General features: G+C 46.2%; 6 protein-coding genes across 6 annotated transcripts; 5 read left to right on the top strand and 1 right to left on the bottom strand.

Annotated features, from left to right (window-relative positions):
* Positions 1–246: 246 nt before the first annotated feature.
* Positions 247–1,472, bottom strand: GL218_00693 (uncharacterized protein; the record flags this gene model as incomplete). Its single annotated transcript, XM_033577126.1, has 3 exons — positions 247–999; positions 1,091–1,239; positions 1,328–1,472. 3 exons carry the CDS (start codon positions 1,470–1,472, stop codon positions 247–249), a joined length of 1,047 nt encoding a protein of 348 aa, XP_033442127.1.
* A 1,982-nt stretch (positions 1,473–3,454) lies between these two features.
* Positions 3,455–6,898, top strand: GL218_00692 (Protein byr4; the record flags this gene model as incomplete). Its single annotated transcript, XM_033577125.1, has 2 exons — positions 3,455–5,909; positions 6,357–6,898. The coding sequence occupies 2 exons, from the start codon at positions 3,455–3,457 to the stop codon at positions 6,896–6,898; spliced, it is 2,997 nt and encodes a 998-aa protein (XP_033442128.1).
* A 3,922-nt stretch (positions 6,899–10,820) lies between these two features.
* On the top strand, positions 10,821–11,701 carry GL218_00691 (putative embryo-specific protein; the record flags this gene model as incomplete). Its single annotated transcript, XM_033577124.1, has 3 exons — positions 10,821–11,118; positions 11,175–11,273; positions 11,382–11,701. The coding sequence occupies 3 exons, from the start codon at positions 10,821–10,823 to the stop codon at positions 11,699–11,701; spliced, it is 717 nt and encodes a 238-aa protein (XP_033442125.1).
* Positions 11,702–12,323: 622 nt separating this feature from the next.
* On the top strand, positions 12,324–13,361 carry GL218_00690 (7,8-dihydropterin-6-methyl-4-(beta-D-ribofuranosyl)-aminobenzene-5'-phosphate synthase; the record flags this gene model as incomplete). Its single annotated transcript, XM_033577123.1, has 1 exon — positions 12,324–13,361. The coding sequence occupies one exon, from the start codon at positions 12,324–12,326 to the stop codon at positions 13,359–13,361; it is 1,038 nt and encodes a 345-aa protein (XP_033442126.1).
* A 1,332-nt stretch (positions 13,362–14,693) lies between these two features.
* Positions 14,694–17,375, top strand: GL218_00689 (putative tyrosinase central domain-containing protein; the record flags this gene model as incomplete). Its single annotated transcript, XM_033577122.1, has 7 exons — positions 14,694–14,994; positions 15,797–15,914; positions 15,979–16,125; positions 16,185–16,434; positions 16,489–16,673; positions 16,755–16,993; positions 17,083–17,375. 7 exons carry the CDS (start codon positions 14,694–14,696, stop codon positions 17,373–17,375), a joined length of 1,533 nt encoding a protein of 510 aa, XP_033441676.1.
* A 2,035-nt stretch (positions 17,376–19,410) lies between these two features.
* On the top strand, positions 19,411–20,987 carry GL218_00688 (Acid phosphatase; the record flags this gene model as incomplete). Its single annotated transcript, XM_033577121.1, has 2 exons — positions 19,411–19,546; positions 19,627–20,987. 2 exons carry the CDS (start codon positions 19,411–19,413, stop codon positions 20,985–20,987), a joined length of 1,497 nt encoding a protein of 498 aa, XP_033441675.1.
* Between the last annotated feature and the right edge of the window lie 382 nt (positions 20,988–21,369).

The raw sequence follows: 21,369 nt of genomic DNA, 5'->3' as shown, positions 1-21,369 counted from the left end.
AACCAAATAACGTCGTGTTAAATCTCGACGGGAACACTAGCTTAGCAATATAGGCGCTCTCGCCCCTACATCAAAATCGATGTAGTTACCTATGCTAAATCCAATTCTGCAAACACACTATTCTGACCCATTTCGTGCTACCACTGGGCGACATAGAAGCAACGAGATGTACACAATAGAGACATTTAAAATAACTATTAAAATCGGTCGTGAATGCGTAGTCTCATTATCCTAAGCGTCGTGCGGTCATAATTCATCATCGGATTCTGTTTCTTCGTCGTCAACTGGCTTCTGTGCTGGAGCTACAGGCTTCTTGTTTTTCATAAACGGTAAACTTCGCGGCGGCGGAAGTGGCTTACTCTCCTCCTGTGAAGCCTCAGATTGAGAGTTTTCTTCCACTGCTGTTGATGCACGAGTGTTGCGTGTCGGGACAGTAGTCCGATTCCTCTGAGATTTTGCCGGTGGGGGTACTGGCTCATCGTCTGTGTCTGCTTCACTTGCCGTCTCGCCTGCTGTAGTATCCCCATGATCCTCCTCGACGTCTGCCTGCGCATTCTCATTATCACCCTCTTCGACATCCATCTTCTCGAATCCGTCATCACTGCTTTCTTCTTCTTTCACTTTGCGCTTGGAAGCACGGGATGATTCAGGTACGTGCTTCCGCGTGGTCTGGAAGCCATTGACATTTGCGAGTTTTTCGGGATCAATACTCGCCGATGCTAGTAGACGCTGTTGTTGCCGGATCTTAACTTTCTTCTCATTAATGAGGTCTCGGAACTTCTCAAGCAACTGCGTCTCATCCTCATCCTTTGCCTTGATAAGATCATCCAATTGACCTTTGAGCTCGGCAAGGGAATCCTCGAGGGACTGGATCTTGAGGTTAGCGGCGGCCAGATCCTCTTCGACTTTCTCTCGGGATCCAAGGGCTGAAATGCACCAATCGAAAGGAGAAATTTCGGTCTTCTCATCTTCTTCTAGCTTAATAGATCCAAGACGTTGCTGTAAATTAGAATTAGTGATAAATCCTAGGCAGTGTCCTTAGAGTACGCATACTGTAATACCCTGGATATTCTTTCGAAAAGATAGATACCGAGGTGCCGTCCGAATGAGCATCAGCTCTAATCTCGATGTCGGGTACCGGCTGCTGGCTGACCAATGTTGAAACTAGGATCTCTTCCCACTCTTCGTGGGAGCAAGGGCCACTAGATGCTTTGTAGTCGCCGACCCTTTTATGGCGTACTGTGAAAACATTTTAGCTTCCGACCCTTTTGAGATTTGATGATGTATGAAATTCGCGAATAGATCTGCTGAAGTAAATAAAACTCACATTTCATTGTGAACACAGCTGTGCTTTCTGACCCAACCAACTTGAGATCTAATAACCGTGATCCATTGGAGGAAACTGCTAGGAGGAAGTATCTGTCACTTTCTTTGCCCGAGATGGGAAAGCGTAATATTGAGGGCTCTGCCATTTTTGAATGATTTGAGATGAGTCAAGCCAATTGGTATGTAGTCGTATAATTCAAATGGTCCTTTGACAATGCTTCTGATGTCTTTGTTGTGACTGGGTTTAATGAAAGAGCACCGGTGCACCCCTAATGTAGTATAAATGGGTATATCTAAATCCCTTGTTCGTATTAATCAGAGGTAGAGATATTATCATCTCACTATATACGTACCGTAAAGAAAAGATAATGCAATTAAGGCAAGCATAAATGATAGGTTCTTAAAGCAGGTGTTCTTATGAAGACGAAAACCTTGCCTTGTGAATTATAAAGAACGTTTAATTTGTTTGATATGTGGCTTAAGAGTAAGTGAATTAGTTAAAGTGGCCCAGTGATTAGGCAGTTGCCTGGCTGCCTACGACATTTGAAGCTGTGATGAAATTGTATTACATGGGTACGAAGTACAAAAGTTGACATTGGTGCCACTGAGGGGGTGGGGAAGAATAGACACTTGTAGGTACCTCCTAGTATCTTTGTGCTCAGTACAGGTCTCTGGGATGAGAGATAGTAGCGCGGCGCTAAGTGGAGGTGTTTAACTTAATATGGCTAGCAGGTAGCTTTACGTATAAATTTGTATATAATAGTACTGAATATCAATACTTTTTCGAACTGAAAGGCTGCTCCTGAATATCAATATATGGGTTTAGATAAAAAATTAAGTATAAAAAGTTGATCTTTTTATTAAAGTTTTGTACCTTACGTATATATTTATATGTGAGGCTACCTGCTAGCCATATTTAGTTAAACATTTCCACTTAGCGCCGCGCTACTATCTCTCATCCCAGAGACCTATACATGGCTGAGTATTTTGCATTACATTACACCAAAATTGAACGACACATAGTAAGGATCACAAGAAAAATAAACGCACCTATATTTTATCCCTGGTGTTTTTACTGGATTTTGAATCCTCTTTTAGTGATCATTTAGGCGCATTGCGCATGTCTTTTAGAGGGGTGCCCAAAATACAGGTAAGTACCCTTATGAGGGGTCGAAATCGCGTTTTTACAGAAGGCGCGTCACTGTCGCGCTAAAAGAGAAGAACTCTGATTGGCTAAATGAGTTATTGATACCCTGTAGCCCTAAATATGGTCTGTGCATTGACCCTAGCCACCAAAAATCTAAGAGGTACCTGAATTGTACCTGAACAGCCAGAGAGGAATCTACATAATAGAGGCACGAGCCAGCCATTCAAGATTTTCCAGGCTTGATTTGGGCGCATTGACCTTTCCCCATTTCAACACCTCATCCACTTTCTCTCATCTCTCTTCCAACGAATGTGAATCCACACCTGCATCCACACCTTGTTTTTGTATGAGAATTCAACCAAGTCAATCTTTCTCGCGCCTATCTCGATACTTTAGATACCTTCAGTCTCTTACCCAAACTTTCTTGTATCTATATTTCGTCATAAGAAGATTTGCAGATCGGGCAACATTCAATTTACCTTTTTTAATTCTGCACCTTCATGGGCAAACTTTTAACTGTGCAGTTGTTAAGGTAACTAGCAGTTAACCTAACTGACAAACCTTAACGTAAACTTGATACACCTGCACTAAACTTGCGACAACTTCCCCCAACCTCCCTTCCCTTGATTTTACTTTCACCTCGTATTGTTACGCTCATACCAATTCAATTGGTCTCACTTATTTACATTCAACTTTTCGCGCTTGGCGTTGCAGTCGCGGAAATTCCAAATTCATTTAGTTGGCGCTCCTATTCTACACACAATTTCGGAATACGTAACAATCGATCAACAAGAACATCGAAATGATGCGACTAGCCGCAGACTACCACTAACTAAGAGCATTGTTTTCGGACATTGGCCTCTATTTGTGGCCACTCTAAACCTAGCCACCCCGACTATCATATTACTTTTGGACGTGCATCATAAATTCACCTAACCTACCAGACTGTTGACGATGGCGTATCCTCCGGATTGGGAGAAGATGGATCTTCTAGATAGACTCCACGCGCTCGAGAAAGCCGAGGATGAACGAAATGCGGAGCCGCAGACTCGCGAAAGAAAGAGCTGGATTGAGGATTGGGATGATGATAATGATTTCGTTATTGATAATGAGGATCTCACTTTCCGAAGTAATTCCACTACAAATACGCAATCTCACCACCGTGATAGCCTCTCTTCCTTCCGATCCGATCGAGAGTCTCTACCTGGAAACGACGAAAGACAGTTGCATTTACCCGGCAATGACGAGAAGTCGACTATGGATGCGATTGCTGCTGCTGCTCATGCGGGAATTCCGATACCTACGAATGTGCCGCCGTCTGCTTTGATGGGGGGTACCATAAAGCGACTAGGAGGAAGAAAAATGAAGAAGATTTTCCAAGAAGATTATGGTGACGATTTAGAGTTTCCTATTACTGGTCCGCTTCGTTTAAAGCCCCAGGACGGCAAAACGTACCCCGAGTCCCTAAGACAAATAAGCATGTCGAGCCCCACGAAACAGCAAGCTCCGATTACTGCCCGGGAGCCACATGGGCAAATCTCGCCAAAGACCTTAGCAACACCTATCAACTTGGACAAATTTCGAGATGACGATGATGACGATGATGTCTTCGGCGACGGAGCCGCAACTATCAAAGCCCCAAAGCTTCGTCCTGAATCTAGACCTATATCATTAATAACCCCTCCTACGCCTTCACCTCAGAAAAAGCGAGGTGATGAGGATATTGAAGGAGATCTAGAGTTGCCATCAGATGGATTGTTGAAACTTTCTAGAAAGATGGACATCCCTAAGACGCCGGCATTGAATACGAGCGATGACTTCGACTGGGGAGAGGGTAGCCTAGGAACTCGATTTGGCGGTACAAAGCGAGATGCCTTTTCAACCCGCAGTTCGTCAGTATCAGCCCTCAGTCCAAGTCTCGCTAGTTCTATCACAGCTGAAAGTGAGGACGAAATTTTCGATGGTCTACTTCTCCCGAATGGTCCTTTGGACTTAAGCGAACGACTGAAACGACGCAAGCAAGATCAATCCCCAGATGGACGGCCTGGGCACTCTGTGTTGGGAAAGCGAGTTTCGTTACCTAATAATGCAGTTAAACCTACAGCAGACAATGAGGACCCCTTGGATGGTCTTGACTTTGGTGATGGGGATGTACTCCGCCCTGATAAGTCCACGTTACATCGCAATGTCAAGGTCAAAGAAACTCGACTGGTTAGTCCTACACGACCGAAGACATCGATCTCTGTAACCTTCACCAATAAACCGGTTACATCGACGCCTGTCTCTCGTCTGCCCCGACCTATGGGTAACCATGAACGTGCACTGACTCAGCCTTCGCTTGAGCCTGTATCCGAAAGCGGTGGCCCTATACTCCCACGACCTTCTCGAAGATCTCAATCACGCATTGGTCATTCCTCACAATCTTCCATCTCAAGCATCCACACGCCTACTACACCCTCCTCGGCACAGTCAGCCCAATTTTCTACACCACGAAGAAGAGACCTGAGCCAAAAGGCTTCTATTGGAGCCTTGCGTAACGAACCTACTACGACAAGCGCACAACTCCTTAGACTAAAGCGCTCTCTACCAGCTTTGCGTCATGCTGCTGCACCAGCGAAGCCTGCATCTTCGCGGTTTGATCGACCACCCTCGCGCACCGATTCACGCGTCGAGTCTAGCAGACCCCAGTCTATCCTACGACCGAAGACTCCAGTTGATCGAGCTCGCCCCGTTTATGAAAGTAGCGCAGCACAGGCAAGAAGAAATCCCTTCTTACCCGCCGGTGCATCTCAATCACAGTCGCAGCATGTAAGTGCCAAGAGTACGCAGGGTACACGACCGTTTCGACGTCACGATTCCGATCATGGCCCAGAACTTCGACCCTTATCTCGCGCCTTCTCTCGGACCGGGGCGAGATCACCAAGCCCAAGAAGGGCGCGTAATGAGAAGATGTCAGCCGAGCCTATATGGCAGCAGGTCAGCAAGCCACGACGAGTACGCCGCTTTGGTGATGGTCATGAACTTGACTCATTTGATGACCTTCCGACATCAGCGCAGGCCGAATCTAAGTTTGTTAAGCAGCCAGTTGCATGCGGAAATAGAACGAATATCCGAAATAAGATTTACCAGAACGTTTTGCCAGAGCGAACTACGCCAAGTCCTGTATCTCCTTTCTCGCCAGCGAGACTCGACTCTTTACCGCACTTTGCCCGAGATACAGCTGCCAGTCGTATTGCCAGAGAGACGATCTTAGCACAGCGAGCACCCGCCTCGGGACCACTTGCTCCCGTCACTAATCCGAGGGTTGCGCAGCTATCTGCTAGGGGAAATTTTGGGCTACATAGTTATAATACACCCAGGGCTAAGAGATCTCAAAAGACCCCTCAGCTCAAGCCGCACTTGATTTCCAACCTGAGCTCCGCAAAGGAAACCAAAGGTAGGCCTACAACACCCCATAATTCACAACAACCCAAGACACATGAGCAGCATCAGATAGCTCGAATACATAAAACGTCCCAAATCCCCCAAATCCCTAAGCGTCCCCCAAAGCTGCAGAAACTAGAGATGCAAAAGCGTCCAATATCTCGCATCCCCCAATCCCCCGAGAGGCTCCAAAAACTCCGGGATTCCAATGCATCTAAAAGATCACCAGTGGCTGGGAAGTCCCCTACACCTAAAAAGCCCACAGTATCTCTTAAGAATCAAGGGCTTGTCAAGGCGCAAGCTCACAAGGTCAGAATATGTCAGGAGGCATCACCAGCTAAGATCATCCCAACACCTTGGAAACCCCAAGTATCTGTGAAGTCTCAGAGACCCCAAACGTCCCTTACCCCGCAGAAATCTGAACACTCTCAAAAAAGCAACGCTAACTCACAGATATCAGTTGTCAATGGCATGACATACAATCCAACAACGTTCCGTTGGGAGGGAAATGATAATGCTCTTAGTGCATTCGATGTCCCAGTCCCGTCCCCCACAACATCTATCCCCCCTCACGTAACGCGTGATAGGGAGGGTTCTACTTCGAGGCCAGTACTCATTACTAATATGACTGCCACTAAAGGTGTTAAGCGGGTTGGTGACATGGTTTTCGATCCGCAGAATATGTGCTGGCTGAAAGCAGACGTAACCCCTTCTATGTCTAATGACCCCATGGAAGGTTTTAATGCAATGGATGACGACGATCCTTTCAAAGACATTCCTGACCTTGATGACAAGGATAAGGACTCCGTTGGTCATGGTCGGGGAAGCGACCTTAGGGATGACTGGCTAGTAGGCGAAGAATTCGATGTCGGCCCGGAATTTATTAGGCGCCAACACGAAGAGGAGTCACGATGGCGCCGAAAGTGTGGTCCTTGGAGCAACACCGGTAATCGGAACCGGGTTGACTTACGATGGGCATTAAGAAAGATGATCATGGAATAGTGGTCACCCCGTTCACTTCTCTTATTTTATTTTACGAGTTTCCTACGTATGGGAGGGAAATGTACAACATTGATGAAACAGAAGCGGATTGGCCCGCATTACGAGATGAGATCACGGCAAACACTAACGCCATCTACATTAATAATGATTCCGACGGTCTGGCGTATCTCTCCGACTTGGAGACGGAGCCGAATTATGCTTCAGAGAAAAAAGGCATTGGCTATTGGTTTACGATGGATAGGGCATGATATTAAGACTTTAATGACCTGCTACGTTTTATGATTTTGAGATGTACAGATAGACAGTCAACAGACAGGGAGGATAGTTCTGCTCGGGCAGGCCACACCTCAATAACAAATAGAGGAAACGGGATTAATATCTAAAGCCACGTTTACAAATTATTACTCGTATGAGATAATGTGTCACTAATCGCTTACAACCAGCCTTGCTAAACAGTTCTCGGTCGATCCGATTCTCGGCTACGTGGAAACAAAACTCGCAAAAAGTTGCCATTACGCGATGTTTATTAAATCCTTAGAACACCAAGGCGCCTAGGATGAGGAGCTCCTGGCTATAATAGTAGTCCAGTCCCAGCAGAGTTGCACTTCCACTTCTCACCCGCGTCCGTATAGCATTGGTGAAGAGCGCAACATAGACAGACATACTACGCCTTGAGCATCACATTTAATACCTATCGACTTCGCATGTACCGATAATCCGTAATTACCTACTTGGATCATGGTCGAAACTCGACCAGGCATGGTCCCAATCTCCCCTAACACGCTCGCCTACACAGGCTCAGCGCTGGATGCTCTCGAAGAATTAGCTAAAACAGACATATGTTGAGTTGATCCACACGGCGCATTCTTTGTGGTGTGGCGGCTCGTGTTCCCGCAGCATCGAGTGCAAATTTCTTCATTATAAGATGCCAAAGTCCCGGGCTCCTGAGGAGCCAACATTGGTCCCAAACCATCGCTATAATAAACACACAGCTAATTATTTTACTCTCATGGGCGGCGAGGGTTATGAGTCGGGGTTTTCACAGGAGCATCAAGTTAACTTTTGGCCTCCTCTTGAAGCTGTTTTACATCGAATCGACCAAGCCCGCGAGAAAGGCAGCTTCTTATTTTGTGACTATACGGATTGGACAAAGAAGCAAGATAGCTCAGCCAAGCAAACGGCCCAAGGCCTTTGCCGAGATATTATCCAATGGATGGCCATTTGGACCGGTATTGATCTCAAGACTTCACCTCTCGACATGTGGCTTACGGCCATGATTACCTCTCCAGATGATTTCTGCATACCTCCGCTGGATGTTGTACACGAGAAATTCCGGTTATATGGCCGTTCCCTTCGTAACCTCGTACAGGCAATGGTGAACGACAATTGGGGCCGGGATGCAACCCATGTGCTACTTGGTTTCATCCGCCAACTCATTTTCCAGTATGCCGAAAAGGTCGAGTTTGAGGGTACCGCTAATAGCGACACTGGTATTCACGCTCAGATGAGCCAGCATGCCGAGGGTATATGGGATAGCATCGTGCTCCGAACGCACAGTGCAGGCACATACGCCTGTATGATCATAATCTCCCGGATAGCAGGCTTGGGCTTACTAGAAGAAAATTGGGTTTTGGGCAGCTCTTCCAATTCTTGTATTTCCATGGACCTGGCCAAATCAGCCGCGCGAATTTACCAAGTGGATAATCATCAGCCGACTATCAGTTTTGGGGAGCAGAATATGCAACCGACTCTTGAGAGAAGGCGAAAGATTGGATATCATTCAGTATACCTTGACATGATGGATGATTTAGTCAACACTGGTTGTCCAGAACCCCTACTACACGCCTCTGGCACTTTTCTCGGCGTCCAGCTAGTACATCGATATTGGGAACGTAGCTTGGGTTATAGAATCCCAATTCACCCGGCTATGGCTGATACCCTGCGTAGCATCTACGGGGATGAGCCAACGGATGCGCGATTGGATGGCCTCTTTCACTTGCGCTGGCTAGTGAGCGACCATGGTACACAGCAGAAGACCAGAGCTCAGCCCACGCTCTGTCCAGAACTGCTAGCTGCGTGCTTGAAACGCCAGCGACAGCGGGAGTCTGTGTGGAAGCCTGACCATGTCAATGGCCGTACAGACTCTAGACTCCCAATTGTCAGCGCAGACAACGATGACTCAGATGCCACTGAGTGGATCTCAGGCGTCCACCAGTTGTCGCAACGGGCTAACAATCCCAGAGAATTGCAGAAGCTGTTGACTTCTCTTATAGTGGTAAACTCAACACGATTGTCTATCGACCAGCTAAATGCTGCTGGCTCACAGGATGACATTTGGGCTCTGTGTATGGCTTGCAAAGTTGATTGCAATAAAGATTGCGAGTGGCTGGCGTTCGCCAAGTATATCCAGAAACAGTTCTGTTCTACCTCTCACCTCGCACAAGAGATCTGATTCGGGAATTAGGCCCATGGCGGAGCTAGCTTCGTACTTCCACATGCTGGGTTCTTCTACAAACTAGGGCTAAGGATATCTCATGCTTATGAATGAATTAATGAAGTTTTCCTTGATCTATCGTGGGGTGGACAGCTTTAGATCGCGAATAGGCTAATAGTGTGTTTAAGTCGAGATCTAACTTTGATAAAAAAGTATTAACTAAACAATGTTCTACTCTCAAGCTACAGTTTCATATTCAAAGGTTCAAGTGACAGTATAAGTTATTACGTACGTGTAGTTGTTAATTTCGTACTGGGTATGTAATGCGAAGATCCCGCAGCGTTTCAATGGAAGCGGATCTTACATACATCTCACATACATCGGCGTCTATCCCGATATCCGCTCGCATTGCCGGATTCCCCAAGACCAAAATAGGAAATTTCTCATCGAAGAGAATGACAGGGGCAATGGCGTGCTCGATACCATCAACCTTTGTGGCATACTATATGTATGCTCATCTTCCCATTCCGTCTTTAAGTTGATATCTACCTCTTTTTGAACTTTTAAGACACTACTCCCTTACACGAATTCGCCCGAGTTTCGCAGCGTTTTTCCTCGGCTTTTCCCGCTACTTTTCGACGAGTGACAATGTACTTGAGATAACGTAACGCAAAGCCTCCCCTGTCCTCCCGGCAAGAGTCTCTGCGTAGAGCACGCGCTGTCGCGGGACGGGACAGGGGACATGGGAATCTTACGAAGACTTTACGGAGAGTATTCGGGCACTTACTTACAAACTTGCTCATGTGTGGGACCATTCTTAAGTCATCTGCAGGATCCATAAGGATGTCGGCCTTCAATTTTGACGTTTGCTCATTATTGGTGTGAGAGCAAGGATTAAACGGCGATGTGCATTCGACGCTGAAAGCTTGGGATCTAACTGGACCCATTACATGCAAATGTAATCGGCGACCTTATCACCAGACGGAAACCTACTGCTTGGACAAATTACACGCAATTGCTGTGGGGTATCAATTCGATGCTTGTCGTCGCTCATGATAGTCTTACTTCATGCTATCGTTGCGGGACTATCATGGCCTGTTTTCAGAGATGATGAGGTTGCATTTTTCTCAGTAGTCTTGCGCTCGTGAGCAAGGTCTAGATGAAAAATGAGGGAGTAAACAAGGATGAAGAGATAATGGAACGCGGCGATATGAGAAGCCAGTGATGAGTTCATGGAGAATCTCTGATCTCCGCTCGGCGATGTCAACATACTTGAGGAGACGATGCCAAGGGCGCTTTCTCCTCATTATTCCCGGCGAGGAGTGGAATGCCTTTAGTTGTTAATATTCACGATGATGCGGTAATTATCCAGTGGTTTAGTATATAAGGACGACTCTTGCTGCGGTTTCTCAATATCAATCATGCTCGAATCATCAGAGTACACCAATTTCAAGATTCTTCAGTTATTCTAAATCTTCAATTACAGCCATGCATTACCAACAGCTTCTCCCTGTGCTCTCTACAGTGCTGGCCCTTTTGCCCCTGGGTATGTCAGCTTCCCTACCTTTCGGCCATTACGGCCCTGAAGGCACCGTGCTATTCCTGAACGGCTTCCACTTCGTCTCAGGACACAGTGACTGGGAAATTTCCGCCAACCACTATTGTGTGATTATTCGCGACGATATGTTGCAATGCGCTGTCTACAATACTGCGACGGCACCTGCACGCCTAGCAGGTATCGAATACATCATTAGTTCCGCTGCTTTCGAGACGTTGGACTACGAAGGTGAGGGGACTAGATTAATCAAATAAGAGATCAAAAGATAACTAATGTCCTCTAAGAACGTCAACTATGGCACAGTCACGTCTATGAAGTAACTAGTGGTTTTTTGACCCAACCAGGATTACCAGCATCTGTGGATCACACACATTATGAAGGATGTCTGTATGTGCTCCCCGGGCTCGGGCTCTCCTTTTTCTCCATTTCCAAGCTTTACCGCTTATCTGATATATACCTCGTCTCCTAACCGCTAACTATTGATCTTGCAGTGGTTGGAACTTATGGCAAAACATTCCACACCTGGAGATATGACCAGCAGAATTCTACTTACCCTATCGGTATCCCTGAGCTTGTGATGGGTTATACTGGAGATAACCAAATTACCCCTGACTTCGTTACCAAGCGAGATGAGCTCTTTGGTCTAAATACTACTGAAGTTAGGGAGTCGCGTAGTGATATTCAGAGCCCTCAAGTTGTCCCCGGAGCGGATAGCTGGAAGTACGGCTATGTTTTGTCGTTGGGAATAGTTAATGAAACAACGAATACCTCGTTTCCTAACGATGGAGAGCAGGTCGTCCTCTCATCGTAGGCCTCCACCTTAGCTTAAACCTCTAGCCTAGCTTAAAGTAGTCTTGCTCGGGATCCGATATGTTGGTAAAAGACGAGCAGATAATAAGCCTTCATAGAAATAAAAACCCATCTCCCCTTTAAATCAGATACTACGTAAACATATATGGAATTAAATCATAGTATAGTGAAACTCTAGTTACTGCGGAATATACGCCGGGGGATTAAAACCATTCGCGGGGCGTAGACCCGCTGTACCCATATATATGTAGACGGCGACTACATCCTACGTCGGTAACTCTAGAGTGTCTGACGCCAGCCGATTCTAACGGCGTTTCCTATATGAGGTCGAGATTAATTATACGGCTTATATGTGCTTAACTTCTATGTTAATAAGCGGTTTCTCTAGGTCTTCAATCCTTACGACTCTTACAATCCCTTGGCTAATCGGCGAACATCATGCCCCACGATTTACACACAAATAAGCCTGTATTGGCCATAATCTCGAATATATATATAATAACCTGCTTCTCGACAGTCATGGAAGTTTTCAATAACAATACAAAGCATACTAAGTCGCCACCTACTTAGCTCATTAACTTATATAAATAACCGAAAATAAAAAGAGAATCACTTCTCTCAATATGTCTACATCCACGATCCCGAAGCTCGCTGAGGTAGATAGCTTGACGATCCAGGCAATAATCAATGATGAGATTGATCAGATTTCTCCGTCGCCGCACCCTGCCGTCAAACACCCCCAATCGTTCCTAGGAGCTCCATTACGGCCTCTCCCGACGGACGTGCAGCGAGGCGGCGCCAAGCTGCAAATGAGAATGGATACCCTCTGCTGCGGCGCTCACGGACTGTCACTTTTAATAACAGTGACCAAGGACGGCAAGTCCCATAGTCTGCTATTCGACACCGGGCCAGAGGAGGCCGTGTGGGAGAGCAATATGACAAGACTAGGCTTAGATCCAAGCACAATCGAACGAATCGTGCTGTCGCATTGGCATCGCGATCACTCAGGCGGGATGGCCACTGCAGTCCGGATGATCGAAGCAGCCAAGACAGGCTTGGATCATACTGAAAAAGTCGTAGTGGATCTACACCCCGATCGACCCGAATTCCGAGGTGTCATGGCCCACGAGCCAATCTCTCTCGAGCCTGATCCAAGCTTCACCGAGATCGAAGAGGCGGGCGCCACTGTGTTTAAGAGCGATGAGGTACATACGGCGCTAGACGACACATTTTTGATCTCTGGGTCTATTCCAAGACTTACCTCCTACGAAGGTGGCATTCCCAACGGCATCCGCCTCAATTCAGCAGGCCAATGGGAGAAAGACGAGCTTATCATGGACGAACGATTGGTCATGTGTAATTTGAAGGGCCGAGGTCTAGTCGTATTCACTGGATGCAGCCACGCTGGCGTAGTCAATGTCTCGCGTCATGCGATCGAGCTTGGAGGCGGCGTCCCTCTGTACACCGTCGTAGGTGGCTACCACCTAGCTGACGGCAGCCCGGAAAAGCTACAGAAGTCGCTCGAGGACCTAAAAGCTCTTGAGCCAAAGGTTTTGATGCCTGGCCATTGCACGGGTTGGAGATTCAAAGTTGCAATCGAAAAGGAGATGCCGGGATGCATGGCCCCTATTTTCGGCGGCACGAGATATGAACTTGTTTGAGAGAGAAGAGCATGAATATGTTGATGAAACTACTCCGCCACTCTTGAATAGTGCTTTTGTATGAGGACCGGAATTGGATAAATCTGTTTGTATATTATTGCGCCACCAACGTGCTTCTTCCCCATGATCGGAGAAATAGGGTTAACATTAAGGGGTACCTAGGAGTGTTACTAGAAAATATTCCTTAACGATTGAGTTGAATAGATCTGAATTTTTCTAAACTAAAGGATTTATCCTCGTCTAAACACACATCAGCCAATTCCTTCTTGTATCTACAAATCTAAGCCATTGTGGTAGCAAAATATGGACTTCAAGCCCGGTCCGACTTCAAATCTCGGAATTCTCAAAATAAGAAGGTTGGTTTAACTAACCCTAGTTTCACTTCCCTGAAGACGATCCCCCACATTTACATTCGATCATATATACGGGGTTATTCAATTCAAGCTTCTCGATCAAGATCTATCAGGACATGCCGAGACAATGTCAGAACCGTTCGTTTTTCTTCGCGGTACACCTTCTAGTTTCCACATTGTACCAACTTCGGTGGGCGATATGTCAGAGATTATCAACTGCTGTCAACCAGGGTTAATAATCAAGAACCTAGATTAATAATCGTGTGCAGATTAAAATATTGGAGTTCTTCATGCAACCGTAAAGGTATCCAATTACTTGCTATTTTAGATTCTTCCTTCAAGAAAAAGATTTTGGAACTGGAATAAAAGAAGTAGGGGGGTTTAATGACATTTATCTTGCTTGCCGGTCTAAGTTTAAGACACAGTCTACCGTCTTATGGTATACATATCTCAGTCGGTGTAATAGTTACAACCCAAAACCAAGTTAATTCCTTGTCATTGAAATCTATTTCATGTGTCTGCGTAATATCGTTTATGTAGCTATAGCTCTCAGTTTCCTAGTATGCATACTATTTAGATATCTCTTAGTTAACTACTTCTTTCGAAAGAGCTACACTCCACATGGGGTAGCCTATATAGATCTCCCCCTGTATTTGCTAGGGGTGCCAAGATCTGATAACTATGACTTTTAATCTACCCTGTTTACTCTACCTAGTCGTACTCGGCCCACAAGATTCTCGCTTTAGAAGTTGCATATTCACCGAACAAGACGCAAAAGAAAAATGGCAGGTGGTAGTTGTCACGGCATCCTCCCGAAATTCCTCTTGTGTAGTTTACCTACACCGATTTAAATTGCCATGAGGATGAGGAGGGGAGTTTAAATAGAGAAGAAGCACCTCCAAATCTCTTCTCAAGCTACTATCACCAAGCCACAGTCATTTCATCCTCTTTATACTTCCGTCTCAACAACAGCATCACCATGTCTTCTTTCAAAATCCTCGCCACCTCGCTTTTCCTCGCTGCAGGAGCCATCGCCAGTCCTGTCCAGTCCGATGGCATTAGCCTCGTGCCCCGACAACGATGCAGCGGTGCCATAGGAACCATATACACTGGTACCGCGTGCTTTAACTTTTCCGGGGATGAAATTGAAGTATGTGCAAGCAGCGTTACATGTCGAAACACGGACGATATAACCGGAACACTCGGTATCGGATCGATCGAGCTTTCAAGTAACGCCTGCGAGATTAAGATTTTCAGCGAGCTTGACTGCGGAAATCCACGTGCGCCATATACCATCTCACGGTATGTCAAATTCTCTACGCTTCGTGCTGTTCTAGGCTAACTATAGCAATAGTGGTAACAATCCTGGCAACTGCTACGCAACCCCTTTCCGAGGACACTCGTACTCTGTGGACTGTTCTTAGAACATGGGAACTTTGAATTTTGGAATAACTCTTTGTATGTGTAGCTTGCTACATTGGGTCGCCCCCCTAATTGTATGCTTGTTATGTTTTAAGTACATTAGCAAGTGGTGAGAGAGATATAGCAATATATTGGCAATAGTTATCTGGGTAGTCTAAGTTCATATGATACTACCAAATGCGTATATTGTAAGAAAACCAAAAGGAACTTATTAACTAGTTACTACCTTCATAATAACATTACTAGACATTACTACCATATTTTATGAATGACACTTTTACGTGGTATGGTATTGCAGAAAACCCCTTACCCAGCGGATAAAGTTATGCGGGCTGAATATCCTACGTTGTACTTGGGTATAGGGGAGCTCTGTCAACTGCCTTCGCGAATGCTCTTCAGTCTGCAATAAATAATCGCCACGTCCTCTGCCGAACATTCATCAAAGCCTAAATATATTGAGTATATTTATCATTGGTCGAGTAAATGAAATTTGCCTCATTACAGCTTTGCTGCAAGTGCCGTGCGGAGGTGCAAGGTTCATCCCCAGGTTCTTTGATTGAGCCGCCGGGGGAAATGTGGGCTATATATAACGCTTGAGAAGGGTCCCAGTTCCAGGTTTATTGCAGTTGGTTTCTGATATCCAACTCTATCTTGGAATAGGTCGCCGTGTTAACATGCGGACTATCTGGAGCACTCTCCTGCTGCCCTCGCTCCTCGGTGGGGTTCAAGGAGCAGCAGTAAAGGTGCCTCGCAGTGAATATTCATCGAAGATAGAAGTGTAAGTTCCAATCCTATTCACTAGTCTCTCATATTAATCAAGCTAACTAATGGTATTCGTCTAGTATTCGTAACCCTAACTACCCGCTTGATGCCGTCGATAAGTTAGAAGAGGCTACCATGCCCAAGGTTGAAGCATGGCTAGCTAAGAAGGTCGCTACGGAGACGAACAACAACTGTACGCTAGAAAATGCGATCGTACGGAGGGAATGGTCTGTCTTCTATTCTTAACGCCCGCGAAACCCGGTTGTAATACTAATGTGATAAACAGGAGTGACCTTTCCGAGGAATCAAGACAGGAATATGTCGCCGCCGTCATGTGCTTGATGAAGTTACCTCCTACAGTGGACAAGGAGAGGTTCCCTGGAGCCTTAAGTCGATACGATGATTTTGTCGCGTATCATATGACACACGCCATGCAGCTTCACGATAACCTACACCTGTTTGGCGCACACAAGTACTATGTCTGGCTCTTTGAGAAAGCGCTTCGCGAGGAATGTAACTATACCGGTTACCAGCCTGTAAGCCAACCCCGATACTTCAAGTTGTTGAAGCATCGTTGCTGATTATACTAGTACATGAACTACGACCGCTATTCGGAAGATCCTCTCAACTCCCCCCTCCTCAATGGTAATGCATCCAGTTTAGGAGGCAACGGTGTTCTAGAGCCTACCTACAAGGGTGTTTCGCAGCCCGGACGTACTCCCAACATCAAGTCGGGAGGTGGTGGAGGCTGTGTCACTGAAGGACCTTTCTCGGAGTTCGTTCCCATTTACTTTCTTAACAGTCCTATCCTATCATATTCTCATCCATAACACGTAGATTACTAACATGACAACAGCATGGTCGTCAGCCTTGGCCCTACCTCAATGTCAACGGCGACCGGTATCGCCAAGAATCCAAGACCCGACGGCACCGGCTCGAACCCGCGCTGCCTGCGCCGCGATGTCAACCGCAATGCGGCCATGGGGGCCAAAGCCGACCGTGCTTTCCATCTGATCAACGAAAACAAGGAAATGGATGGCTTCTACAACGAGCTTCTAGGAACCCCACCACCGAAGAACGACCCCTATCCCTGGGGTTAAGTTTTCCACTATTAGACCAGTAAAAGGTCAGAACTAACTTTTGAGAATAGATTCACACGGCTGGTCATTACATCGCTGCTGTAGACCCGGGTGGTGATCCATTCACCTCGCCCGGCGACCCGCTCTTCTACTTCCACCACACCGCACTCGACCGTCTATGGTGGATCTGGCAGATGCAGGACCCGGAGAATCGCCTCAACGCTGTCCCATCTGGCAACATGTCCATGCCGATGCACAAGAACCGACGAGCGGACGACCCTATGGACCCCATGGAGACTATGGTTGATATGGAGTGGCTTGGGCCCCCGATTAAGCTTGGAGAGACGCATGACCAACTCGGCGGATACGATGGTGCTTTCTGCTATGTCTATGTTTAGTTGTGGTATTAGCATATGTGGGTTTGTTGTGTGTCTAGGGGCAACTTGACGTTTTGCTTTGATTGTTTAAATAGTTGCAAATAGGAGGTACCTATCGTTAACATGGAACCGATATGGATATGTTGAAATCCGCTGCACTATATGATAGTAACCATAATACCCTATATGAACTATTTCTTTATTTCATTTCGACCGCTCGCGGCACACAGCCCTCTACCACTCGCCTATTTCCTCTCAATTCTGACGCTTTCCACCAGAAATTCCACCGCTCTTTACTCTGTCGTTTATTGATGCTTTAATTAGTACCGGTATACGAGTGCTCTCAGGCTCTACTTCCGCCCAATAACGCTTTTTGGTACATGCCATCTGCGCGGTAGACGAGCCATGGTGCGGCAGCGGGCACACAGGCATCGAGAGCTGCATCAAATCGGATCAGGATCATAGGTGGATAGTTTCTCAGCCCAGGGCGTTTGCTCCAGTGGCTATCTGACAAGAGCCTGACCGCCACATTTTCGTTAGTCCAATGCAAGAATTTTTTCATCGCATCATCTTTAGCTACACTCGTCGTTATCCTAGCAAGGAAAGTTTTAGTCGATATGAGCTTAACGATTCGCTTGACAATTAGGACTGGTCTCGTCAAGATCTAAAGAAGAGACCGTCGGGTGCCGGCAGGCTTGTTAAAAGCAGCTGACATGAGGGTAGATTCGGTGTGCTTACGCTGAAATTGAACCCACTCGGTCCGGTAATTATTGAATAGGGGTAGGTCGGTGGATCATGGATCTAGACCTAGAATCCCCTTTCCAGCAGATAGGCGTCGTGGCTCGACGGCGAAGTCAGCAAGCTTGTCATTCTGATCGGTAAACTCATTGATAGAGCTGTCACCAAGCTTCTACTTCACTATCGGCAAAGGGATGGAATTTCTTCTTTTGAGCTTCAATCTAGGCATTCATTTTCTAAGACGACATCCTCAGTCACAATGAAGAATACCTAAGATACACTCTTGACTACGTAAGCTGAGTAGGCAGGTTTCTAGGTAAGATTGTACTTGGGTAGGCCCGTGGGATTAGTGAAATCATAACTCACTACCATTTAAAATATCTGAGAGCATAACGAGATCGTAATATATGCAATAATCATTGGCGCATATCAGATCTCATTCCCCAGTAATCTGCATTTCCTATGCTACGCCACACCCTTACATCGGCATAGTACAGATCATGAAGATTAACCAATTGCCTACTTTTCAGCTCGTATATATTACATCTCCTCTCATAGCTAAGTTAGAATTCGAGGATATCGATACATTAACTTTGACCTTTCCGTTCAATTCAAAACCCCTCTTGTCATAGAGTAAAGCTTGGCAGTTGATCCGTATTTCCTTAAAGTTATTCGACATCATTCGTGCTCAGTCTTGTGTTTCTTAATTAATCTTGAGTCTTACCTCAAGTAGCAAATGAATTCAAGTTCGAAGTATACTTACACGCCTAAGTGATGTTAGGGTAAGAATAAAATGACTAGTACCAATTGTTTCAATTCTCGATTGGATTCTTACTCTAGATTCTTAAGTGAGACGTAATTTCTCTAGCGTCGCATTTAATTCCTCACAATGATCCTCAATCCTGGACCTTTGTGATCCATCAATTAGAACCTAATGCAAACCACAAAGATCTACGGCCAATATAATTCATAGTATACCTGTTCTACGAAGAGAAGGGCCTTCTTATACAGGTAATTACCCCGGCATTTTCATGCCGGAGACAGCATCTACCTTGTTCCCGGAGCCACGATGGTGTCCATATCCGAGCAGCTGAGCAGTGTTCTCGACCAATCGTCTGCCCCACGGGTTGCAGACGCAACCCCTTCTACAGCGCTATTTCAAGATGCAGCTGACACTGCAGGTGGCTCCATAACGGTCAACCATATAGAGCGAGCGCATTATAAATACTTTTAATACCTTCAGGATGTCGGATTCCCAGGTCAGGGTGTAAGTCTCAGTTTTGCTTGAGCTTTGTTGCTGTTGCAGGAGCTTCACATGATGGTGAACTTATTCGCGCTTTCACAGAGGTTACCTCTCTTGGCCTCATGTGTTATTGCTGCAGCCAGCTTCCCGGCAATACCTTCTGACTTGACAACTCCGTTCCAGCAACGTCTTGCCATCAACGGTCCTAATGGTGAGTCCGTGACAGTATAAGCTGCGCGCTACTCTTGGAAAGCCCCTTCGTGTTTTACTAATTAACACTATACCCTCTAGCCATCTCTGTGGGCTGGAACACATACCAGAAGATAGACAAGCCTTGTGTCCAATATGGCACATCTAGCAATACGCTCACTTCTCAGGCTTGCTCGACTAACTCAGTCACTTATGCAAGCTCACGCACGTATGCCAACGTGGTAATACTTACAGGACTATCGCCCGCCACTACATATTATTATAAAATAGAATCGACGAACTCTAGTGTCGAACATTTCTTTAGCCCGCGGATAGCCGGCGATACGACCCCTTTTGCTATGAACGCCGTAATAGATCTGGGTGTTTATGGCGCTGATGGATACACCATTCAAATGGATGAGGCCAAGCGGGATACAATTCCGCATATTGACCCATCATTGAATCACACGACTATTAACCAACTGGCTAATACTGTCGATGACTACGAGTTCATCGTGCATCCTGGAGACTTTGCATATGCTGATGACTGGATATTAAAACCCAAGAATCTCTTTAATGGCGAAGAAGCCTTTCAGGCTATCCTAGAACAATTTTACGATCAACTCTCCCCGATATCTGGCCGTAAAGCCTACATGGCCAGCCCTGGGAATCACGAGGCCGCCTGCCAAGAAATCCCCTATACGACGGGATTATGCCCTGCAGGGCAGAAGAACTTCACCGACTTCATGAACCGGTTTGGGGATACAATGGCAACCGCTTTTCCATCAACCTCCGCTACTGAAGCTGCTAAGATCAACGCCAATAAGGCACAACTGTTGGCAAACCCGCCTTTCTGGTATTCATTCGAATATGGCATGCTCCACTTCGTCATGCTTAATACAGAGACGGATTTTGATGACGCGCCAGACGGAAAAGGGGGTTCTGCGGGCCTCAACAGCGGCCCCTTCGGTGCCCCTGACCAACAACTTCAGTTTCTCGAGGCGGACCTCGCCTCTGTAGACCGCACAATAACACCTTGGCTCGTTATCGGAGGCCATCGGCCATGGTATACTACCGGAGGTGGCGGCTGCACGCCGTGCCAAACCGCATTTGAGCCGCTACTCTACAAGTACGGTGTTGACTTGGCTATATTCGGCCACGTTCACAACTCTCAACGTTTCCAGCCCGCCTTCAATAATACCGTGGACCCCAAGGGCATGAATGATCCTACAGCACCGATGTACATCGTGGCGGGTGGCGCGGGAAATATCGAGGGTCTTAGCGCAGTGGGAAGCAATGTCTCGTTCAACTCTTTCGCGTATGCTGATGATTTTAGCTATGCTAAGATAAGCTTTTTGGATGTTAATAACCTTCAAGTCGACTTCATCAAGTCTGACACTGGTGAAGTACTAGATACTTCTGTTTTGCATAAGTCGCACAAACAGCAATTTGTTGTCCAATGAGTGAAGGGGTTCAAGTAACGCCTAAATAAATAGAATATGTCCCCTGAAGCGCCCAATATGAGTACCTCATATTATTACAGGTGAATGTTATTTAATGAGTAATTTTAACGTACAAGTTAAAGGAAGACCGCAGGTTTCTAGCTCTTTGTCCCTCTATAGTCTAATCTCAGGGGTAAGGCTCTTACCCGCGAGATCGCAAGCCAATGATAAAAAGCTATTGAAATCTAGTAACTGTACGTTAGGTGATTACACTTGGCCAGTACAATCTAATAACCTAAATAAAATCCCTAAACTCATCGCCAATCATTCCCAGCCAGCGTGCCAATGTGGCTATGCGAGCACTGAACAAGCAAGACTACCTGATTAAGGCTGTACTTGAATC

This window comes from Daldinia childiae (genome assembly GCF_008694065.1).
Source record: "Daldinia childiae strain JS-1345 chromosome Unknown Scaffold1, whole genome shotgun sequence".
NCBI lineage: Eukaryota > Fungi > Ascomycota > Sordariomycetes > Xylariales > Hypoxylaceae > Daldinia > Daldinia childiae.
The sequence above is the reverse complement of the archived record's forward strand: the minus strand, read 5'-3'. Positions and strand labels throughout refer to the sequence as shown.